The 23,132-nt window shown below is 43.4% G+C and overlaps 1 protein-coding gene across 1 annotated transcript in view; it reads right to left on the reverse strand.

The window, feature by feature from the left end:
- The window catches only part of CRYBG1 (crystallin beta-gamma domain containing 1), a 232,342-nt gene that overhangs the window by 44,030 nt on the left and 165,180 nt on the right, over positions 1–23,132 (reverse strand). Inside the window, exons 3-4 of the mRNA XM_019967281.2 lie at positions 7,611–9,205; positions 692–2,993 (exon numbers count right to left, since the gene is read on the reverse strand). Of these exons, the coding sequence (XP_019822840.2) occupies positions 692–2,993; positions 7,611–9,205 (3,897 nt within the window). The remainder of the gene's footprint in view (positions 1–691; positions 2,994–7,610; positions 9,206–23,132) is intronic.

A 23,132-nucleotide genomic window follows, 5' to 3' on the forward strand; every position in this document is an offset into this window, starting at 1 on the left:
AGAAATCAAAATCATATTTTGCCATCCTCTCTACTATATTACAGGAAAGCACCAATGTAAACCGAATTCTTTATTCCCCAACAGCTTTGCAAGAAAAAATATTTCCCTAATGAAAACTAATTCCAAATAAAGAGAAAACATTTTCTCAGCCATGTGGGATAAACATGGACTCCTATGTAGGGGAAGAAAGAGCGAATCTCAAAGTGCAAAAGAAAGGATTAGGAATAAGATTCTTTGGTGGGGGCAGGGGGTGGGGGTTCAAGATAAAGGAAGCCTTCACAAATCTTCACTAAATTCCAAGTATAGTGTTGAGCATCTTTACACAGAACTACCGAAGAAAAAACACCCTGTCTCTGAATTCTCAAGGTACCTTATCTATACCTTTCACAATACAACATATAAATTCGCAAGTGCCCTAAAATATTTGTAGCTTATTTTTCCCTGCTAGAGTATGAATGCCTTGAGAACAGTATCCAAGTACCTTTTCTCTTGAACTTTAACCTCCATTGTACATATAGTAGATTTTCAAATGTGATGAATGAGTTAAGAAATTATTGTACAGGAGCATAACCGTTTTTAAACAAATAACATGAATTGCTCATCACCCCGCTTTTCCTCTGATTTTTTAACTACCTCAAATAAATGAGACTATGTTGCTACTTACTGTTGTATCTGATAAGTTGCTACTTACTGTTGTATCTGATAATGCCATTCCAGAAAAAGAAATGCTTGGGTCAAACCGGCTGGCTTTGAAGAGACCAGTGAAGTCTGTGTCACTGCTTCCATAGCTCGGCAAGTTTGATTTAAGAACACTTTCAGTATGATTAGACGTATCACCGTTGGTCTTCAGTTTTGAAAATTCAGAAAATTTAGTTTCTGACATGGGAAGGTTGCTTTGCAGATCCAGATCCTTTTTGGTTTCCTCTTTTTGCGGGCACTTTTCCATGGGGCTCAGACTTTTCAATGCCGAATGAGACGTATCTGACGAGTTGAAATTGAAGACCTTTAAGTTACTGGCTGGCAGACTTGGTTGTTCTTTCTCTGTACTACAGGGTGGGGCACTCTCAGCCACAAGCTGCAACACGGAAGGTCGAGAAAGAGAACTGCTATGAGCAGTACCGAAAGATGTGGTCATGGTATTGACTGATGTTACAGAGGGAGAAAAGATTTTGTCTTGTGGTAGAGAAGATAACAAGCTTGAGAAAAGTGCACTTTTTTCTAGCCTCGATCTCTTGACTCCACCATTTTGGACATCCTTGTTCTCTTTGTCATTGACTTCTGGAGCTGCCAGGGGCTCATCTTTCCCATTAGTATGAGTCTGCAAGGACTTGAAGAGGACACTCTGTTCAGTGGATGATCGTTTGGGCCTCAGTTTGGATTTGGTGTCAAGATTCTGCATCAAATGTAAAGCTGGTGACATTTCCAACTGGCCTTCCTTTTTCTTCCCCAAACCAAAGGTAAACACGTTGGGATCAAACACCTTTTCTAAATTGTCCTCGTGAATAGGTGGCATGGCAAAGTGAGGGGCAGGGGAGTTTGGTAGCCTGGTCTTCTTCTTCTTCTGGGGCATACACACAGTGCTGTCCATCTTTTTTATAATCTCAGTGAATTTTTCCATGTCAGAAGAAGAATCGAATACACTATCATCACTACCAGCAGAGATGTTCAAAAGACTGGCAGGACTGCCCTGGCCATTCACAGCACTCTGACTGGGTCTTTGGGGGGTTTCTAAATGACTTCTGTTGTCAGGGAGGCTGGTGGCGGTGGATTCAGCCTTCAGGGGTTTTTCGTTGTCCTCACTTTGAGCCTGGACAGGCAGAGTTGCTTCTGATTCAGGCGGCATGACTTGTGCGCCAGATTTTACTATATGTTCCTCTTTGCAGTGAATGTGTTTGGGTGATGTGCCCGTATTGCCCTGTACTTCCTCTTTCTGGGGAGCACCACTTGCAACGGAAACCACTTGGAGTTCATTATTGTGACAGCTTGGCAACTGTGCTTCTCTAACTTCAGAGCTTTCTGTGATGATCTGGGAGCAGACCCCCTCCATGCTCTCCACAGGGAGCACGAAGGACCTGACCTGGACTAGGACCTTGGATGGACACTCATCTCCCACAGCTTGCGGGCTGTGCTCTGGGGACAAAGGAGGGCTTGTCTCCCCTCCTCCTTCTCTTCCTCCTGCAAGTTTGGAGGGGGGCATTGTCTCATTATTATGATGAGATACAGGCAGAGTACATCCATTATGGCTTTCTGACTCTCTGAGATCAGTGCACAGAGAACTGCTTACAGGAGCTTGAGCACATGTGTCTTTGGTATCATCTGCAGGAATGGGGGCAGCCAGTGACAGAGAAGGCCCATTAGATGACTCAGCTGGGGGCTGTGAGTCAGAAAATCCAGGCTGCGGGTTTGGTATGGCTGTTGGAGGCGGATCTTTGGTATCAAGAATGGCAGGGGTGTTTTCTGCCATATTAGTCATATTTTCAAGTTCAAGTCTTTTGCTGTTAGCAGCCTTGGAGTCATTCTCTCCTAAGATCTCCTGGTCCTTAACGGGAGTCAGAGCAGCAACCACTGGTTCGGAAGGGCAGCCAGCATCTGTTTGCACAACTACCTTATCACCTTGGGAAAGCTGAGAAACAGGAGTCTCCTCTTCAGGAAGCATCACTTTGGCTTCTGCAGATGACAGCTTCCCCGGCACACCGTTCTGGTGACTATTTGGCATCACCTTCTTTTCAGGCAGCTCCATTTCCTTGGCTTTTTTGGCTAAATTCAGCTTTGCCCTCTCGACAAATGTTTTATTAGACGCAGGAGTGTTCTTCAAACCTCGAATGTCAGTGTGTCTTGGGCTGCTGTTTGCCCGCTTGTTTTCAAATAAGGAGATTTTGGTGGCAGTGTTTCCTTTGTGAACTGGCTGGCTAAATGGATTATGCTCACTTCCCAAACTGTCAAGATTCTTAGAGTTTTTAAGATTTAGTTCCACGTGTTTGGGCCTGGCAGGGCTGCAAGAATAAAACAGTATCAAGATAAATTTATTGACCTAGGTTTTAAAGCAAACACAGCAATTTACTACAAAACTGAAAAGCCAACATCTGATAGGTAACATTTTATGAAATTATTTTTAAACCATCCTATATATACTGTCAATTATCTTTAATGGATGTTTCGCTTTCTTATGAGGGATGAGAAAATTATACAGCTAAGAAACTCTAGAGGTGAGAGGTTAACAAGTTTATCATAAGCACAGTGCTTGGCACTAGAGTTGGCCCAAAGAACATTAGAACAAATTTGAATACTTCATGCACTCCCATACTTTAAATATGTATGATTTTCCCCAGAACCAACTGTACTACTTATCATAACTTTTTAATTTTCATTATCTCAAAGAGCTGGATTATAAAAAATATTTATTATTTACCTCTTCAAACAGTTTATTCCCTTCATCCTTCCTCCATAAAATTTTTCTGATTACATAAAGTGTGTTCACTAGAGACCATTTGGAAAATATAAAGACAAAAAATCACTCATAATCCTAACCACTCAAACAATATCCCTGTCAACATTCTAGTACACTTCCTGTCTTTTTTGTATGCATAGGGAAATATTTTCAACAAAATTGAGATTAGTCTGTTTATAGAGTTTGGCACCTCCCCTTGAATTTAACATTTTTCAAGTTACTAAAAACTTATTTGAAAAGTCTTTATAACGTCTGCACGTAAAAGTCCAGCGTATAGATGTGCCATAACTTACTCATCATTACTCAACTGTTGGTTCTGCCACCATTTGTTCTCCTCCCTTTCTCACATTTCTTGGGTGTAATTGTGTTGTGCAGCGCTAAGTCTCCTCAGTCATGTCTGACTCTGTGACCTCTTGGACCATGGCCCGCTAAGCTCCCCCGTCCACAGGATTCTCCAGGCAAGAATGCTGGAGTGGGTCTTCCCGACCCAGGGATCAACCCATGTCCCTTACATCTCCTGCATTGGCAGGTGGGTTCTTATCACTAGGGCCACCTGGGAAGCCCATGAAATTAAAAGTCTTTGAATGTATACAGTTTTCTTTCTGAGGAAAAAAAATGTGCTCTGGCTCTTACGCTAATTATCTGGGTGAACTTGGTCAAGTTACTTTAGCTCTCTGGACTCTACCTTCTCTATAAAAACTAACAAACGAAAAACTAGATAGTTTAGAACAGAATTGGTTCACACACACACACATATTATGGTTGAAGACATCCTTGTAGTTCTCTTCAAGGGTTGCCGTTAGGGACAGTAGAGACTGGGGGATGGAACTGCTGGCCAGCAACCCTCCTTTCAACTAGAATCACTCTGACTTATCTATTACATATGTCACTTTTACATAAGCTTTCCAAGAAGAACAGACTCTAAAACAAAAACAAAAATATGTCTAAATCATTGGTCTAGTGGTTTATAAAAGGTAAGAGATAACAGCCACTAACATTCACTAATGGCCAAGCACTTGCTATGGCCTGCCTCATGTGCAATTTTACACATTCTCTCTTAAGATGAGGAAATTGAGGTCTAGAAAAGGTAAGTAATTTGCCTGAAGTCACACAGCTATTAAGTGACAGAAGCCAGGTGTTCTTGTTTCAGATGCCATGTTCCTAACAACGCTTCTATCCTGTTTTCCCAGGAAAACAGTAACCTTCTCTAGTTCTCTCCAGTCTTATGAGCCAAGGAGCCAGTAAATTATCATGAGATCTATAAGATAATCATACTTTAGAGGCCATCTTGATAAAGAAAATACAAAGTAGAGAAATATTAAGATCTCACACTGTCTCCTGCATGGACTCACTGGCCTTCAAGAAGGTGGCCCTGATGAGCCCTTTGAAGGAACAGGCAGGATGACTTTGGATGATGACACCTTATCCTTCTAGATAAAATGAGAAGAATGAGAAGACTTGAGAAGTCCTTCCTAAATACAGCATTTAGAATTAGATTTTCTTTTTTAATTTTTTAGTTAAATACTAAATTTGCTATATTCTCATGAATTTCTCCCAGGCATTGCTTTCTCCTGTATCTTGAGATATCTAGGCTCCCCCATGGTGGACCCATATCTGAAATTTAGAAGAAAAATTAACTTATAAGCACTTCCTTAAATTCTAAAGCCAGTGAGATAAGTAAGAGAACTTACAAATGTTATCAGTTAATAAGGGATGTTCACATATCAGGGAATATATATTTTAAAAATTCTCACTGATCACCTCAAGGAACTTAGTCAAACATCAAAGCAGACCTTATGATGTAAATGGAAAACACTCTAAGTTAGCCAGTAAGCTACATTAAGGACAGGACACACATATCTGCACATTAAAGATTTACATGAAGATCAAAATACATTTTACAACCAAACTTTCTGTGCTATTAACTTCTGCTACCAAGAGTCACTACAATTAACCTGGTTCAAACTGATTAAAAGGAAGGCTCCTATAATTCATGTTGTAATGCCTTCATTAAGATGTGAGAAGGGAAAATACCCTGAAGTCTAAGAACCTGTGAATATAATATGAAAAGAAAATTCTCCTTATTCTAAACATACCGTTTTAAGAATCTCAACATTCAATACTTGGTAGAGAACTGAAAACATAATTTCTCTAACAGCATCAATAAACATGCTTCTTCATAGTGATTATTTTTCAGGGAATATAAAATAGTTTTAACTCTAAAATTTCAGATTCAAGTTGTTTTTATAATCTGAGCAACACTTCTACTTGAAATACAATCAGAGGAAAAACTAAAGGATCTGAAAAAAAAAAAATCCATCAGTCAAATGGAAATGGGTCAAAGGACTGGAAAGAATTATTAAGTCTCCATTCCAATCGTTGGCCAGTTCACCAAGTGCAAGGCCATGTACAAAACAGAATTAAACTGAGCCTCTGGGAAAGGAAAATTCTAGGTAGAAAATAATTATTCCTTAGAAAAGGACATTTGGTTTAGTTCTATTACAGGAAACAGCACATGAAGATTTTCATGTAAGAGGCTTTGTTTGTTTACCCTATCCCTTAACAGTGTAACATTTCTGGTTTTTCCACTGGTGTATTCTGATTGGAAGACAAGAAGCGTCCTTAATCAGTACACAACAACATGTCTCTAAGGCTCACACTTAGGAGGTCTGAATGTTCAGTCACACTGGCCTTCTACAAATAATGGGCATCATTCACTCAGGTTATTTCTCCAAGGCTGCTCTTACAGAATAAATTGCTGACTCCATCAAAGTGCTCCAGGTTGGCAGCTGGGTGAGGTAGCTCAAGTTATTCATTAAGCAGGTTTTCCTCGTGAGTGTTTACCAAGCAGACCTCCTACTCTTAAGCTTACTTATCCAAGAATTCAAGCAGAATGAATCTGTTCAGTTCATGAATCATAATGTTGGGAAAGTCTCAGCTTTAAAAAATGTGTGAATATAGGAAAACACCTTGAGCAGTTTAGATACTCATTTTCACATTTGCTGACTGAGAGATAGGGGAGAGTTGGTAGGGAAAGGGGGAGTCTTGAGTTTTATAGGGTGCCCTCCCTGTCCTGTCTGCCTATACAGACTTCACTCACCATCAAGGCACAATCCCACTTCCTCCAAAAAAAAAAAAAAAAATCAACAGTGATTTCCTCCTCCTTTCCACACCCCCAGCCTTAGGGATGGTAACATTCATGTGGCAGTTTAATCAGATTATCACCTCATATAATTATTTGATTTGTCGGCATCTTGGGTGCTGAACTGTGCCATAAACTGTTCAAAGGCAATATACAGTGAATCACAGTTGTGGCTTTCCCCACATAGTTCCCAGCACACTACCATGCACAGAAGGTACTCAATAAATATTTGAAAAATCAATACACTTAACAGCACAGTGGTCACAGTCAGCTGTTGAACTTGATCCTTCTAATGTGTCCTTTCATTTGTCAAACAGCTTCCCAGTAAAAACACTAATTTTTCTTCATTTCAATAACTGAAAAATACTTTTTGATCTGGGAGCAAGAATGTCACCAAACTTCCTAACATCATAAAGGGGAAGAAACAACGGAGATGCTTGTATTAGAGATTTTTTTTTAAGCTTTAGGCCAATAATGCACTAAGTTCCATAAAAGGTTCTGTGAATTCTTGTAAACGCACACATGTCAAAGTTACTGGGTGTACTGTACACACTAGAGTTTGCTCCCTGTTTTCAAATTCACTGCATTTACATTTTAAGAATGTTCCACCCAGGAATGCTGGTGTATATTTTGAATAAAGAATAGAATGAGCGCCAATCCAGCCACGTGGTCGTCTATTATGTAAATACTGAACCTCAAGAGATATCTTACTTTTACATTCATTGAACTTAAAAGCCTTATATTAATAGGAATTATTAATAACAACCGACTAGGGTCCTGAACGGGCCATCTTCTTAAACCTTAACTGTGTCAACTACTCCTTCACCATCTCAGTTTCACCACCCAGGAGAAAATTCAATGCACAGGCAGTTCCTCCACGAATGCAAAGACTCCGAGCCCCTCAAGAGCCACTGGGCTGGCCCAACCCAACTCTTAAGCTTACTTATCCAAGAATTCAAATAGAATGAGTCTATTCAGTTTATGAATGATAATGTTGCAAGTGACCCCGCAGTTACTTACAGGGTCACTTTCGTGGTCACCGTCGATCTGCCCACACCGAAGTGGTTCCTGGGCTTCAAGCCCTCAAAGGCGTCAGAACCTCCAGCCGATCTGCCCAAGTCTCTGCTTCGACCTCCGTCTCCCCGGCCATCCAAGAGGTGGGGGAGCGGCCCCCTCTTGTGCTCGGGCTTGATCTCAGGCAGTAGCGAGCTGCTCTTAACCGTGAGCTCCCGGGGGATGACTCGGGCCGCCTCCTCCCCGCTTTCCTTGGCGGCCGGGCTGGGGACGGGGTCTGGCGCCCTCTTGAGAGGGGAGTCCTTGGCCGTAGGCCGCGGGCCGCCTGCGGGCGAGGTGGGCACAGCCTCGGGGACGCGGCTCCGGCCCCTCCTCTTGGTGGGGGAGGAGGCGGGCGGCGGCTGTTTGCTCCGCTCCGGCTCCCCTCGGAGCTGCCCTTTGGGGCTGGGGCTGGACTTGGACTCCAGGCCGGCAGCGGAGGCAACGCCCCCATTGGGGGCCGCCTGCGGAGGAGATTTCACTTTCTTTTCTGCACAGCCATTCTCGGCGGCCGCGTCTGGCGCCACCTCGTCCTCGAACACCGTGTCGTCCCGGGGCTCACAGTCGGGCAACGGCGGGTCAGCGCCGGGGGAGTCGGTGGATCTCTGCGACCGCCTCCTTCTCCCAGACCTGCGGCCGCTCGACCTCTTTTCCATGTCGTCGCAATCGCCGCAATCTCCCGCCCCCGGGCTGATCACGACCGGCTCGTCCACCTGTGCCGCCTCGGTCTTACTTAAGTAGATGTCCAGAGTCAGCACTTTGGCTGGGTGGGCGCGCTCGCGGGGTCGGCAGTCTTGCCCCGGGGGCTCGGCTTTGACGTTGACTGGTGCTGAGCCCGCCCGGTTCTCCGCACCCTCCGCGAGCGGGTCGCCCGGCGGAGCTGAAGAGTCCTCCGGGGCTTGGCTCAGCCCACCCTGGGGCTCCGGAGAGCCTCGGTGGGCACACAAGCGAGGGGCCCCGTCGGCGGGATGCTCCCCGGCGGGCGAGCCCGGCACGCCCCTCGATCCCTGGGTGGGCTCCTGCTCGCGGCCAGCACCGGGCGAAGCGTCCTCCCCGGGACTGCGGATGAGCGCCTCTGCGTTCTCCCGCTTGGAGGAGTTCTCTAATGAGGAATGCAGCTGCTTGGCAGTGGCGGTGGCATCTGGGAAGGTCTCTCCCTCTGCCTCCAGAGGTTCTAATTGGGGTGAATCACTTTCACGGCCCTGCTGCACAGCCGCTGCTGCATGGCTGCCCCGGCCAGGTGATCGCTTGGCGTCCGGGGGGGCTGCCTGCACGCAGCCCTCGGGGTGTTCACCCTCCGGCTCCTGGCACTTCTCCAGTGGGGAACCCTCCTCGCATGCGTCTGTTGGCGTTGGTTGGCCGCTCAGAGGTTGACTCTTCTCAGTCTCTCTTTCCGGGAGTCTGGAAGAGGTTACTTCTTTGGGAGAGCCTGGTTTGGTATTTGAGCTGGTGGGACTCTCTAACCCATTTCTGCTGTTCCTTCTCCTTCCGGCCGTGAACAGAGTGCCAAGTTTTCCCAAAACTGGCTTCCTTTTGTTCTCTTCTGGTGGTTGTGCTCTGGACTGAAAAATAAAAGGGGATGGGAGAGACAGATGTGAGAATCCTGCTTTTCCTATTAGTATTAATAGTAAGTATTAATAGTAAGTACATTATGGAACTACAAGCCAAAATGATAATAGGCTAGAGTTTCTAATTGAATGTGAGAGTTACATTTTCGCATTCATTCCAACAAAATAATTTTTTTCACTTTTTGAATTTTTCTCAAACACTATTTATGCTTGGTGCTACCGAAGAGTAACATTTCCTTTATCTATAGAAAGAAAATCATGAGAGAAAATTCAGAACATCCAAATAATCACCCATGCAAAATAAATAACTCCCAGTTCTATGTTTTGCTTTATACCTCAGTCGCTCAGTAGTGTCCCACTCTTTGTAATCCCTTGCACTGTAGCACACCAGGCTCCTCTGACCATGGGATTCTCCAGGCAAGAATACTGGAGTGGGTAGCCATTCCCTTCTCCAGGGGATCTTCCTGACCCAGAGGTTGAATCTGGGTCTCCTGCATTGCAGGCAGATTCTTTACTGTCTGAGCCACCAGGGAATCCCATAAAGATGTATTTTCAAACAGCCATGTCTGCCTACAGGGCAGCAGTAAACATGCTAAAGTATGTTAAAAGTGAAATTTTTTTCCCCCTGAAATACCGCCACTTCTTTCTGTAGTCAGGAAGAAGAACGAGGAAAAACAGTCTTCTCTTCCAGAACAGAAAGAAGCCACTTTGGGTTCAACTGAAAAACCTTAAGAAATCGAGTTCAAGTACGTGGGTGTGCCCCCAGCCAAGTCAGAGGTTCTCAGAGGGCCAGGCTGCGCCGGTCCAATGGGAGAAGCACGTGGACATTCAAACACCGGCTGGTCCCCAGGGAACACAGCTGGCCACTGCCCAGCTCACCCAAGAGGCTCTTTCCCGCGGGGTGTTCCTGGGTGTCAATATAGGGGCAGGTGCTGGAGGGAGGGCAAAGGTGCAGGGTGACCACTTTTGTAGGTCCCCCGCCATAGGTCACGGAGGACAGAAGAGCGAAGGACTCTCCCAGGCCGGCCTCGGCCAGGGATCGGTTCCTCGGCAACCCAATGGGCTCAGGGTCCGACCTATCCATGGGAAGGGCACCACCGCCCCCCCCCCCCCCACCCCACCCCACCCCACCCCCGGCCACCTGCGAGAGCCGCCCTGTTCCCGTGCCCATAAAGGGGAAAACCCGTTCCTGTTCCATAGCCTGGGGCAAAACGGCCGGCACCTGGCACTGGCGCGGAAAGCCAGGAGCGCGCTCAGAACAAATCAATAAAAGCAAATCCGCCAATGGGCGCCCGGCGCGCACAGAGCTGATAGCCGAGGGGCGGGGCGGGCAGGAAGACCAGGAGGCCCGCCTGCGAGACGGAGGGACGGAGCTCAAGCGGGAACCCAGCCTGGCTCCCAGCGGAGGGAAGTCTATTCCTGGTGACAAGCCCATTGAAACACAACCCCACACACATCTGGCTACAATAGATTTAATATTAAGATTACCTCTTCCACCTGAAAGCCAGGAGCTAGCTTGAGCCCCACCTTTTCCGAAAGGTGAACACTCAGGGCAGTTTTTACAATATTGACTGTTTACAAGAGAAGTTCCTGAATCACTCTTTAAAGCCTGCTCCATTTCATTTGAAGTATATGCAGCCAGTGGACTTTGGAGATGGTGGTAAACAGGAAAGACTAAGATAAAGCATGGAATTAACAGGGTCCACAAGCACTTACTGAGACAGCCCTGTTACTATATGCTGTGCTGTGCTTAGTCACTCATTCGTGTCCGACTCTTTGCGACCCCGTAGACTATGGCCTGCCAGGCTCCTCCAGAATACTGGAGTGGGTTGCCATTCCCTTCTCCAGGGGATCTTCCCCACCCAGGGATCAAACTCAGGTCTCCTGCATTGCAGACAGATTCTTTACTGAGACACCAGGGAAGCCCCCTCTTACTGTCACATCATGTAATTCTGTAACAGCAACGTGAGATGCTTGTCACCCTACAGCCGAAAGGACGAAAGGAAAGATCCCAGCTGAGAGACTTCAGGTTATGTTATGTGTGGGGGCAATATCAGGATTCAAGCCCAGGTCCTCATCTTCCAACCCCAGCTCCCTCAACCCCACCCTACAGGACATGATGGTGCAATGGGCACCCCGAGCCAGAGTTAGCCCAGGGGAGTAGACTGCAGACCACACTTCCCACAGGAGCTCATGAGGAAGTGCTCCTGAATCAGATTTACTGACAAACTCCAGAGGTGATTCTTCAGGTGGAAGAAGCAGCTGTTGGGAACTTTGGAACTAAACAGCTACAGTGTGAGGAGATGGACAATGGAATGTTGTGGCCACAGAGAGATTTTGTGACTGAGTTGATATGCTTTTAAAATCTAGCCAAATTGATTAATAATTCAATTATTCAGTGGTTATATAAACAACATAGAAGAATTCACAGTGTAATTTAAGGGAAAAAAGTTAAAATACTCATTTCTTAAGGAATATGTTTGGACTCTTTCACTATGTGTCAAAGGTATTACATGATTTTTAAACATAGTAAATCCTTCCTTATGTGCTAGACTTGCTAAGTGATTTATACAGATTCTTATCAGAGACTGTCCTTAAGATAGGTAGTGTTTTTATGCTCATTTGCCAATGTTTCTTATCCCTGCTTAAGGTCCCACAGTCAGTAGTCTTTTTAACTCTAGAAATGGAGCTCTTTGTCTCTGGTGCCTGGACAGGCCTTTAAACATATCCTATGGACTTCCCTGATAGCTCAGTTGGTAAAGACTCCGCCCACAATGCAAGAGACCCCAGTTCGATTCCTGGGTTGGGAAGATCTGCTGGAGAAGGGATAGACTACCCACCCCAGTATTCTGGCCTGGAGAATTCCATGTTCTGTATAGAACATGGCATCGCAAGGAGTCGGAGCCGACTGAGAGACTTTCACTTTCACTTTTCATGGACTTCCCTGGTGGCTCAGACAGTAAAGAATCCGTCTGCAATGCAGGAGACCAGGGTTCGATCCCTGGGTTGGGAAGATCCCTTGGAGGAGGGCATGGCAACCCACTCTAGTATTCTTGCCTGGAGAATCCTCATGGACAGAGGAGCCTGGTGGGCTACAGTCCATGGGGTCGAAAAGAGTCGGATAGGATTGAGCAACTAAGCATAGCACATAGAAGTAGCCAGGAAAAAGTTTGAGTCTTATTGGCTTAATTCTAGCCCGTGTCCAAAGAAAAACTAGTGTACAAATTATTCTGTCCTACCAATGATGTTGCAATCAATCCATTTTTCCCATATAGCTGAAAGGTGTCTGATCAGCAGTCTTCTCTGTTCAGTACATTTTTTTTTTTTTTTTTTCATTTTTGGCTATAGCTGCTTTTTACAAAATCAATTGTTCTTTGTAATTTGGTCTCATCAACTACTCGACTCCTCCTTCCCCCAGAGGAGCAGCCAGTTTGTCAACTGTCAAGCTGCTCTGTTTATTGAACTTACTTGAATTCCAAACTTTTGACGTGAATGTTCACAATAGCTTCATTCATAATGATAAACTGAAAAATAACTTAAATGTCCATCAGCCAGTGAAAGGATAAACTAATTGTGGCACACCTGGACACAGAATGCTACTCAGCAATACAAGGGACCGAACTTTAAAAACATGTAATGACATGGATGAATCTCATTAGCATTGTGCTAACTGGAAGAGGCCAGACTCAAAAGGTATAGAAGGGTTCCACTTACATATCATTCTAGGCAATGTCTAGGCAAATCCAATCTATAATCATAGAAAGTACCAATAAATCAAAGGTTGTCTGAGGGTGGGGTGGGCAAGGAGGTGTGACTGGAAATAGGCACAAAGGGACTCCCGGGGATAAGGGCAGTGTTCTAAATCTTGATTGTGGTGATGGTTACACATGTGCACATAGCTTTCAAAACTCAAACTGTACACTTTACACGGTACAATTTTCATATGTAAATTATCTTAATGAAGTTGACTTAAAAATGAAGCTTTTTCCCTGGGAAGTAAAGAGCAGAAACACGGTCCATCTGGCTCGGGTGCACATTTCATACACAGTTCTTAATCAATGGGGGCCTCAAGTTGTTTCAAAAGCTACTTCTTTATTTGCAGGGGAATGCTGTCTTCCCCCGAGGGGCCCTGCATCTCCAGCATCAGATCTCTATGCAGGATCTTCTGAGAAGACTGCAGAGTGAATCATTCCTCCTAAGCTCACAGTTATATCTTTGAGGAACAAACACCTCTTCTTAAAACAGGACACAACGTTTCTTTTCAGCCAGAGGTGATTTCACCCCAGTGTTCCTGGAGGAAGAATAAGTATGGTAGATAGAAGACAAAATGAGACGTCCTGGGAATTATCTAGAGGGTAGTTCCTCCTTAAGTAGGAGCCTTTGCACCTAGAGTCCTAAACCTATAGAATGGGAGGCCAGGGACCCAGCGTATTCGGCCTTGACTTTGATGGTCACCTGTTACGAAGGGAAATGCTTTGCAAAGAGGCCATGGGAGTCCATCAGACTCCTTCCTGCTTCCACAGGGCTCTCTTTCTCACTTAGTCAGGGTCCTGAGCATTCTCAGACTGTAGCAGAGCCTTGAAATCCTGCAGTCTCCTTTGGAGAGCTTTATACTCTGTCCTTTCTGCCCACCTGACTGTGTAGAACATGCACTTGGACTCCTCCTACCACCCTTGCCCTACTGGGATGAGCTCAGTCCACAAAAGGACAGTGTTAGAAATGGTCCATGGATTGTGTGCTGTGATCTGTTTTACTGTGCTTGATGGCAAACATTCAGTTCAGTTCAGCTCAGTCACTCAGTCGTGTCCGACTCTTTGCGACCCCATGAATCGCAGCACACCAGGCCTCCCTGTCCATCACCAACTCCCGGAGTTTACTCAAACTCACGTCCATCGAGTCAGTGATGCCATCCAGCCATGGCAAACATTACATGTGGCTCATCAGGAGGGGTGTGTATCAGTAAGGAGACCACAGTGCTGTTCTCTGATTTTCAACCTTCTTGGTATGGCAGCACCTATCATCAGCAGCTGCCACTAAATAAAAGCTACATTGTATTATTATACATAATTTCAGAGATCTCTATCTCCTCACTGATGGGGAACCAAAAGTCAGGAAATACAGGATACAGTGTTAATATGCCAAAATGTGCAAATACAGGACATACAGGCAAAATAGTTTGTTGCTTTCTTGTTTTTTTCAGATTACCTTGAAGGCATTGCTTTAAATTCAGAAGTGTTTCACCTGAAATCAAACTTATATCATTAGTGTATTTTTAAATATTATACAGAATGCTGTGGGCAATTAGCAGTTTGAGTCTGAAACTCAGAAGCATTCGGTTTATGGAAAGTTACAATCCCTAGAAATATTACCTAATTTTTAAATTTTCTAGGGGATAAACGGAGAAGGCAATGGCACCCCACTCCAGTACTCTTGCCTGGGAAATCCTATGGATGGAGGAGCCTGGTGGGCTGCAGTCCATGGGGTCGCTGAGAGTCGGATATGACTGAGCGACTTCACTTTCACTTTTCACTTTCATGCATTGGAGAAGGAAATGGCAACCCATTCCAGTGTTCTTGTCTGGATAATCCCAGGGATGGGGGAGCCTGGTGGGCTGCCATCTATGGGGTCGCACAGAGTTGAACACAACTGAAGTGACTCAGCAGCAGCAGCAGCAGGGTATAAAAGCCGACACAGACAGAGACAGTAATTTTCTTTGATCCTAGTTACTGGTGCAGAGCATGCAGTATCTCATCTGCCAGTCCCCAATCCCATGGACAGAGGAGCCTGCCGGACTACAGTACATAGGGTCACAGGACTGAGCATGCATGCATGCACCTGAAATCATGTTTGGAGGTTGAAGGAAAATATGTTGAGCATATTATTTGAAAATGTAGCTAATACATTATACTGTTTGAAAATAAATCATATTTCCCACCTTCTCCTTGCCTGGTGGAATAAGCTCCTTTTGAGCAAGAAAAAGATCTATCTGTATTCCCAACACCTAGCACAGGGACTTACAGTAGAGGTGGAAAACTATTTCATGCTACTAAAGAATTAGTAACCACCCCCTCCCTTCCAAAAGGGAGTCACCAACACCCTTTCGACAACTATAAACATGGTTGGGTCTAAACAAAACAAGAACAGAATGGAAACCTTTTTCTGCACAAGACTCAGTGTGGTCAAGAATGTGCAGCTCTGTTCTGTCCATGTGAGGATTCTGCCCAGTGATGCAGAATGACTGCTGGCACACAAACTTGAATTTCTTCAGGTTTACTGCTGGCTCCCAGCCTGCGTATGACCTAAGAAAGCAGATCAAGATCTTTTTACATGTATTCACATGTGCCTCCTGCTAAAATGTGGTCAGTGATGTACACAAGTAACTTTTCTGGGGGAAAAACACTGTGGTTCCCTATAAGCTCACTTTGTTGATTCTGAAAGATATTTTAGCTCTTTAACTCCAGTTCAGCCATGATGAGGAGTGAAACCAATGGCCATTATTATGAAAGATAAAATTGGCCTTGTCACTTTGATAATATTTTAGGTTCACAGCACATGTGTGTATGTGTTTGCATTGGCAAGGAACTTTTTTTCTGCACGGCTTTTGTAAAAACAGCCTTAGTCGTGTGGCTTAAAAAATATGGGAATTTAAACCACTTCACCCACCAACTTTTAAATGTAAAAACAAGGGTTAGAAAATTCTGTTCAATAAAAGTAAGATATACTTTTGAACCTTGTGGCCAGTAAAGGACAAAAATGAGGAGTGAGGAAGAGGGAGAAAAAAGAAATAGTCAAAGCTGAATAGAAAATCTGACGTTGAATTAGGTTACAAGACAAATAAACATGAAGCTCCACTCTCTGATCTGAGATGACCTAGATGGGTGGGATGAGTGGGAGGGAGGTCCAAGAGGGAGGAGATACGTGTATACATATAGCTGATTCATTTCATTGCACAATGGAAATCACTGTACAACACTGTAAAGCAATCATTCTCCTGGGGGAAAAAAAATGATCTGCTCTCCTCCTCATCACTCTACCTTTTTGATAATGCTTGTGCTAATATATATGGCCCATTCTAAATAATAGAACACACACACAAAATGCAAAGGAAGACGTGTTCACATGGTGCACCTTGACCTATTAAACACTGACACTTTTCATTGTATCTTTTAAAATATTTTTTCCACATGCTATCAAGTTCCTTCTCTTATGCTATGCTATGCTGTGCTAAGTCACTTCAGTCGTGTCCGACTCTGTGCAACCCCATGGACTTCAGCCCACCAGGTTCCTCTGCCCAAGGGATTTTCCAGGCAAGAGTACTGGAGTGGGGTGCCATTGCCTTCCCCGTCCTTCTCTTATAGTATACTAAATATAATTAAGCTATAGCCTAACAGTTCTGGAGACCAAACTATGGACCTCTGTTACTACATTTGCACTATAATAGTGATTTCTTCTGTGGCTGATACGAGTGTAGACTAAGGTTTGCACTAAATGACCCATGGTTTAGACATAAGCAGGGCTCTTTCAAAAAGGCATAGAAAATTACTGCATTCAGTTTTGATCTATGTACAATTTCATGTGATGCAACCAATAATACATTGCCTCAGAACTTCAGAGCCTCTCGCTGCTCCCCAGTCTCTTGGGGTGCAGTGCTTGCCTGCCCCTGTGCTGTTTCCAATGTTTGTCAGCATCCCAGTGCCTACCCCATCCTTGCTGCTCACCACTGTTCTCCTTGATTTTTCTTTAATGTCTCTGTCCTTTCAACTTCATGTGACACATACTTCTCCACTTACAACCTCAATATATTTGTTTTTTCTAATGATGTCACTTCAAAACAAATGGCAATCATATCCTGTTGTATATTAATAGAATTATAGGTATACTATTGTGTAAAAGAATAGGAGCAGACTTTCTTTTTTAACTCCCAGGTTTAACAGAGTCCTGAAAAAGAGGCGTTACTGAATATGAAAGGAAAAAGTTTTTTTTAGGAAAAAGTTGCAAGTTTATTATTCCAAAAGTATTTTCCACCCTTTCAGAGGGTTTAAAGAAGTAAAGAGTTTCTTTTAAAAAGTTACTACTAATTCCAGCTAAGAATTGTCTTTAGGTCATTTACTATTTGTCAGAAACAAAGTGAAACCTGGTTGTGAAGCCACTGACACATGATTAATGAGAAAGGAAGGCAAGACCTTAAAGTGTGTGTGTATTGTACTCATTCATTCCACTAGTAATCATTGAGAATCTGCCTTTTGCCAGATTTTCTTCTTAATCTTAAAGATGCAAACCACGGTCCAAAACATCTAGATAATATTCCTAAGACATGAGTCAGGCTTTTTAAAGTTAGCTCAGTAACTTTTCCCATTTGAACTGATAGTATATTAGCTCAGACAGTAAAGAATCTGCCTGCAGTGCAGGAGACCTGAGTTTGATCCCTGGGTCGGGAAGTTCCCCTGGAGAAGGAAATGCAACCCACTCCAGTATTCTTGCCTGGAAAATTCCATGGACAGAGGACTCTGGCAGACTATGGTCCATCGGGTTAAAAGAGTTGGATACAACTGAGCAGCTAAGAGTTTCACTTTCAGGAAAACAAGATTCTGTTTCCTAGAATATGACTTGTGAAGTGAAAGTCACTCAGTCATGTCCAACTCCTTGCAACCCCATGGACTGTACCCCATGGATTATATAGTCCATGGAATTCTCCAGGCCAGAATATTGGAGTGGGTAGCCTTTCCCTTCTCCGGGGGATCTTCCCAACCCAGGGATCGAACCCAGGTCTCCTGCTTTGCAGGCAGATTCTTTACCAGCTGAGCCACACAGGAAGCCCAGAAGATGACTAACATACCACTTTTATGTTCATACTGACCACATAGAGTATGTTACACCTGGGTGACATGCTTCTGCCTGGACCGTGCAATATAATAATGATGGGGCTCGAACTCTCACTTATGATGGAGCACTGGCTGTGGAATCAGGTGCCTTTGTAAACAGTGGGCACTTCTGTTTATGTCCCTTTCTTCACCCTTCTCTGTGAGGAATATAGAAACAGATTCCCTTACCCTTTGATTTTGGTAGGTTCAGCCTTTAAAAGGCACTGACAGGAGATCAACGGGAGGGACTAGAGTGAAGTCAAGCTGTTTTCTTCCCACCTTTCCCTCTCCTAGTTAGGCTTTGGGCTGGGTGTGGTCCAGCCTGACCAAGGTCTCTGTCAGGAACCACCTCTGCAGATACACTCTGTTTTCAGATCCCAGGAATTGCTTCCTCCTCTCACCCCTCTAGCCCTGTGATGGAAAGGGTCTCGGTGGTGCTGGCCCAGCAGTGCTTCACCATCCTTTGCTTGGTATAGAACCGGGGTGGGGGAGGGCATGAAGCATATGATTTTGAGAGCTTTCTTTAAGAAGATGACATAATATTGGATTACAGATTTAGGGACAGAGACTTGGAAGAGGGCTTGCAAGGGAAGAAATTGTGGTTTCCTTAAAACTCTGCCATGCTGTATATGTAGCCCCTCTTGCTTTACTCAATCAACCAGGTTGAATGTGCCCTGCCTTTCCCTATGCGGGACCCCTGACTAATAATTACTACATGTTCAACCATGAGTAACAGATAACTCACAATGCTTCTCTCCGTGTAAAGAGAACAGTCTCCTAAATACTTTTTTTTTCTCTATCATGCTGAATTAATTTGCTTTACAGTAGAGATGTATAATCCTCATTTGGTGAATATTTTTCCCAAATGCATATAATGTATAATTTACAGAAGATATGGGAATTTGAAATGGATAGCAATTGTTTCTTGCTACCTCCTGGATTGTGCACATATCTTGATTGAAAGTGAAAGTCGCTCAGTTGTGTCTGACTTTTTGCCACCCCATAGACTGTATAGTCCATGGAATTCTCCAGGCCAGAATACTGGAGTGGGTAGCCTTTCCCTTCTCCAGGGGATCTTCCCAACCCAGGGATCAAACCCAGATCTCCCGAATTGCAGGCAGATTCTTTACCAACTGAGCTATGAGGGAAGCCCCATATCTTGATTAGCGTATAATCAAATCACTGGCTGACTAGTTCTAAACTGGAGTAAAGAAGCTTAGCCAAACTGAAAAATGGAAATGTATATTGTCAAATTAGTTCCTTTCTTATTGACTCGGAACCAAGAAAGCATATTCTCACGTTCTTTATGTATTTTAAAAAAAGAATGACTTGTACAATCAGATCAGAGATCAAGAATAAGCACTTCAAAACACTACAAAACCATCAGTGTACTGCAGAATGCAAGCACTCAACTCCCAAGGGCTCACTTCCAGTTAGGTCATTCATACATAGATGATGTGATGAGGGGGATAGAGATTTGGGGAGACGAGGGTGAGGCAGCCAAGGAGAGATTGACGCAGCATGCCTGCCTCCACCAGGAACACTGGCAGCCAAGCCCACCATGGTGGCTGGGACCAGGAGGAGGGAAGGAACTCAGAGGTTATAGCTCCATAAAGAATGAAGAAGCCTCTCCCACTCAGACTCCCACTCTCCCTCTCCCACTGTTGACTCCAGGTTGCCTCTGAGACTTCTAGTGACCTTGAAACTTTATAACCTGAGGTTATTTTAACCACATTTGAAAGTATGGCAGAAAATAGATTTATTTCTAGAAAATAAATTTCTTTCCAGTTCATATGTACTTCCCAGAAATATCTCAGTTTTCTGCAATTTCTAGTGAGAATTAATTGACTTCCTGGTAATTCATTTCAAATTAAGAAGCAAAATGCATGCTTTCATGAAAAGAACTCAGGAATACTACTAAATGGGGATCAAATAATTTATCTTCTCAAAAATTCTTCTTGTGTCATTGAGGATATTGAGAAATTCACATGAAGTGATATATGTGAACATGTTTTGAAAAGCAACAAGTGCCTAAGAAAGTGATGGCTGCCATCATTAATAGTCTGATGTTTTGCTGATGTTTCATAATCTAAGTTTAAATTATAGTAGCTGAGTAGATAACTAACAGGATTAATTTATGATTCTCAGTGAGATAGAGATGAAAATAGAATACGATAGACACGCAGGACTGGGCATATCATTGATTATAAGCACTTGTCTTCAATGCGTCATGACCAGAATGGAGGAAAACTGAAGTTTACCCCCTCCTATCAACATTATCCTTTCCAGATCATAATGTACAGAAGATACGCAACTAGGCAGAGTGAACACCTCGTGATCACCCTATGTAAATAAGCACTTCACTTCCTATAACCTTATGCTCCTTTATTTTTCTTCACAGCATTTATTATTACCTGAACTGAACATACTTAGTATTTATTTGTTTACTTCATTGTCTGTCTTTCCTCACAGAATGTATAAGTTTCATGAAAATAAGAATGTAGCTTTGTTCACCACTATGTCCCTATTCCTTCCTCAACGTAGGGTACCAATAGGTACTCAAAAAATACTTACAAAGGAACACATACATCAACCATATTTTCCAGAAATTGTTCAGTCTCCTACAAGCAACACTGCCAGACAACATTGTACAATGGAATAGCCAGTAGTTTGGGGGGCCCTCAGTTAATTCTCAGACAGGAAAAAGGCCTGTCTCTAGTCTTGGCCCTCTTCTCAAATGACTCCCCCAAAATCCAGTTTTTAAAATGCTCATCTTCTGGATTGTTTGAGGATCAAATGAAATGTCTGTCTCTGGGGAAGAGACAGGGAATAGGAAAGGAAACCTTAAAGTACATACACACACTCACACACATACATATATAAAGTGTATACACTAATATATACAGTGTATGTGTGTGTGTATATATATATATCAGATCAGGTCAGATCAGTCACTCAGTTGTGTCCAACTCTTTGCAACCCCGTGAATTGCAGCACGCCAGGCCTCCCTGTCCATCACCAACTCCCGGAGTTCACTCAGACTCACGTCCATCAAGGCAATGATGTCATCCAGCCATCTCATCCTCTGTCGTCCCCTTCTCCTCTTGCCCACAATCCCTCCCAGCATCAGAGTCTTTTCCAATGAGTCAACTCTTTGCATGAGGTGGCCAAAGTACTGGAGTTTCAGCTTTAGCATCATTCCTTCCAAAGAAATCCCAGGGCTGATCTCCTTCAGAATGGACTGGTTGGATCTCCTTGCAGTCCAAGGGACTCTCAAGAGTCTTCTCCAACACCACAGTTCAAAAGCATCAATTCTTCGGCGCTCAGCCTTCTTCACAGTCCAACTCTCACATCCATACACGACCACAGGAAAAACCATAGCCTTGACTAGATAAACCTTTGTTGGCAAAGTAATGTCTCTGCTTTTCAATATGCTATCTAGGTTGGTCATAACTTTCCTTCCAAGGAGTAAGCGTCTTTTAATTTTCTGGCTGCAGTCACCATCTGCAGTGATTTTGGAGCCCCGAAAAATAAAGTCTGACACTGTTTCCACTATTTCCCCATCTGTTTCCCATGAAGTGATGGGACCGGATGCCATGATCTTCGTTTTCTGAATGTTGAGCTTTAAGCAACTTTTTCACTCTCCACTTTAACTTTCATCAAGAGGCTTTTGAGTTCCTCTTCACTTTCTGCCATAAGGGTGGTGTCATCTGCATATCTGAGGTTATTGATATTTCTCCTGGCAATCTTGATTCCAGCTTGTGTTTCTTCCAGTCCACTGTTTCTCATGATGTACTCTGCATATAAGTTAAATAAACAGGGTGATAATATACAGCCTTGATGTACTCCTTTTCCTATTTGGAACCAGTCTGTTGTTCCATGTATAGTTCTAACTGTTGCTTCCTGACCTGCATACAGATTTCTCAAGAGGCAGGTCAGGTGGTCTGGGATTCCCATCTCTTTCAGAATTTTCCACAGTTTATTGTGATCCACACAGTCAAAGGCTTTGGCATAGTCAATAAAGCAGAAATAGATGTTTTTCTGGAACTCTCTTGCTTTTTCCATGATCCAGCGGATGTTGGCAATTTGATCTCTGGTTCCTCTTCCTTTTCTAAAACCAGCTTGAACATCAGGAAGTTCATGGTTCACATATTGCTGAAGCCTGGCTTGGAGAATTTTGAGCATTACTTTACTAGCGTGTGAGATGAGTGCAATTGTGCGGTAGTTTGAGCATTCTTTGGCGTTGCCTTTCTTTGGGCAATATATATATACACACTTGTATTTAAATATATATAAATATACATATTAAAGTATATATAAATATATATATATACTTGTATTTAAATATATATAAATATATATATATAACTTGTATTTAAAACTCAGAATATATAAACAAGTACAACAAGGAAAATATAAATTATCCTTTATCTTTTCTATCCTAAAATACCACTATTACTGTTCTTTCTGTCTGGCTCTTTTTTCTTCTCTGTCTGGCTGTTTGTCAGGGCATTGTATAATAGCATTTTGTACTTCCTATTTGGTATATTATTCTTTCACTGAATTCATGCCAATAAAATGTGTGTGTGCTAAGTCACTTTAGTCGTGCCTGACTCTTTGTGACCCTATAGACTGTAGCCTGCTAGGCTCCTCTGTCCATGGGATTCTCCAAGCAAGAATACTGGAATGGGTTGCCATTTCCTTCTCCAGGGGACCTTCCCCACCTAGGGATCGAACCAGCGTCTCTTAACTCTCCTGAATTGGCAGGTGGGTTCTTTACCACTAGTGCCTCAATAAATACATTTCTATAATAATATTTTAATGCTTGTACTAAATTCCATCATGTCAATGTACCACAATGGCTACAGTTTATTTATGTTATTTTCAATGCATTGCAGGCTGCAGAAAAAATATTTGTACCTTATCTCTATACACATTCTTAATTATTCGCACAGGATATGTTCCTAATTAGTAATCAAGGGAATGAAAAGCAAAACCACAAAGAGATATCTTTACAAACCCATCAGATTGGAAAATAATTAAAAAGAGTGATAATTCCA

This window comes from Bos indicus, chromosome 9, assembly GCF_029378745.1.
Source record: "Bos indicus isolate NIAB-ARS_2022 breed Sahiwal x Tharparkar chromosome 9, NIAB-ARS_B.indTharparkar_mat_pri_1.0, whole genome shotgun sequence".
Lineage (NCBI taxonomy): Eukaryota > Metazoa > Chordata > Mammalia > Artiodactyla > Bovidae > Bos > Bos indicus.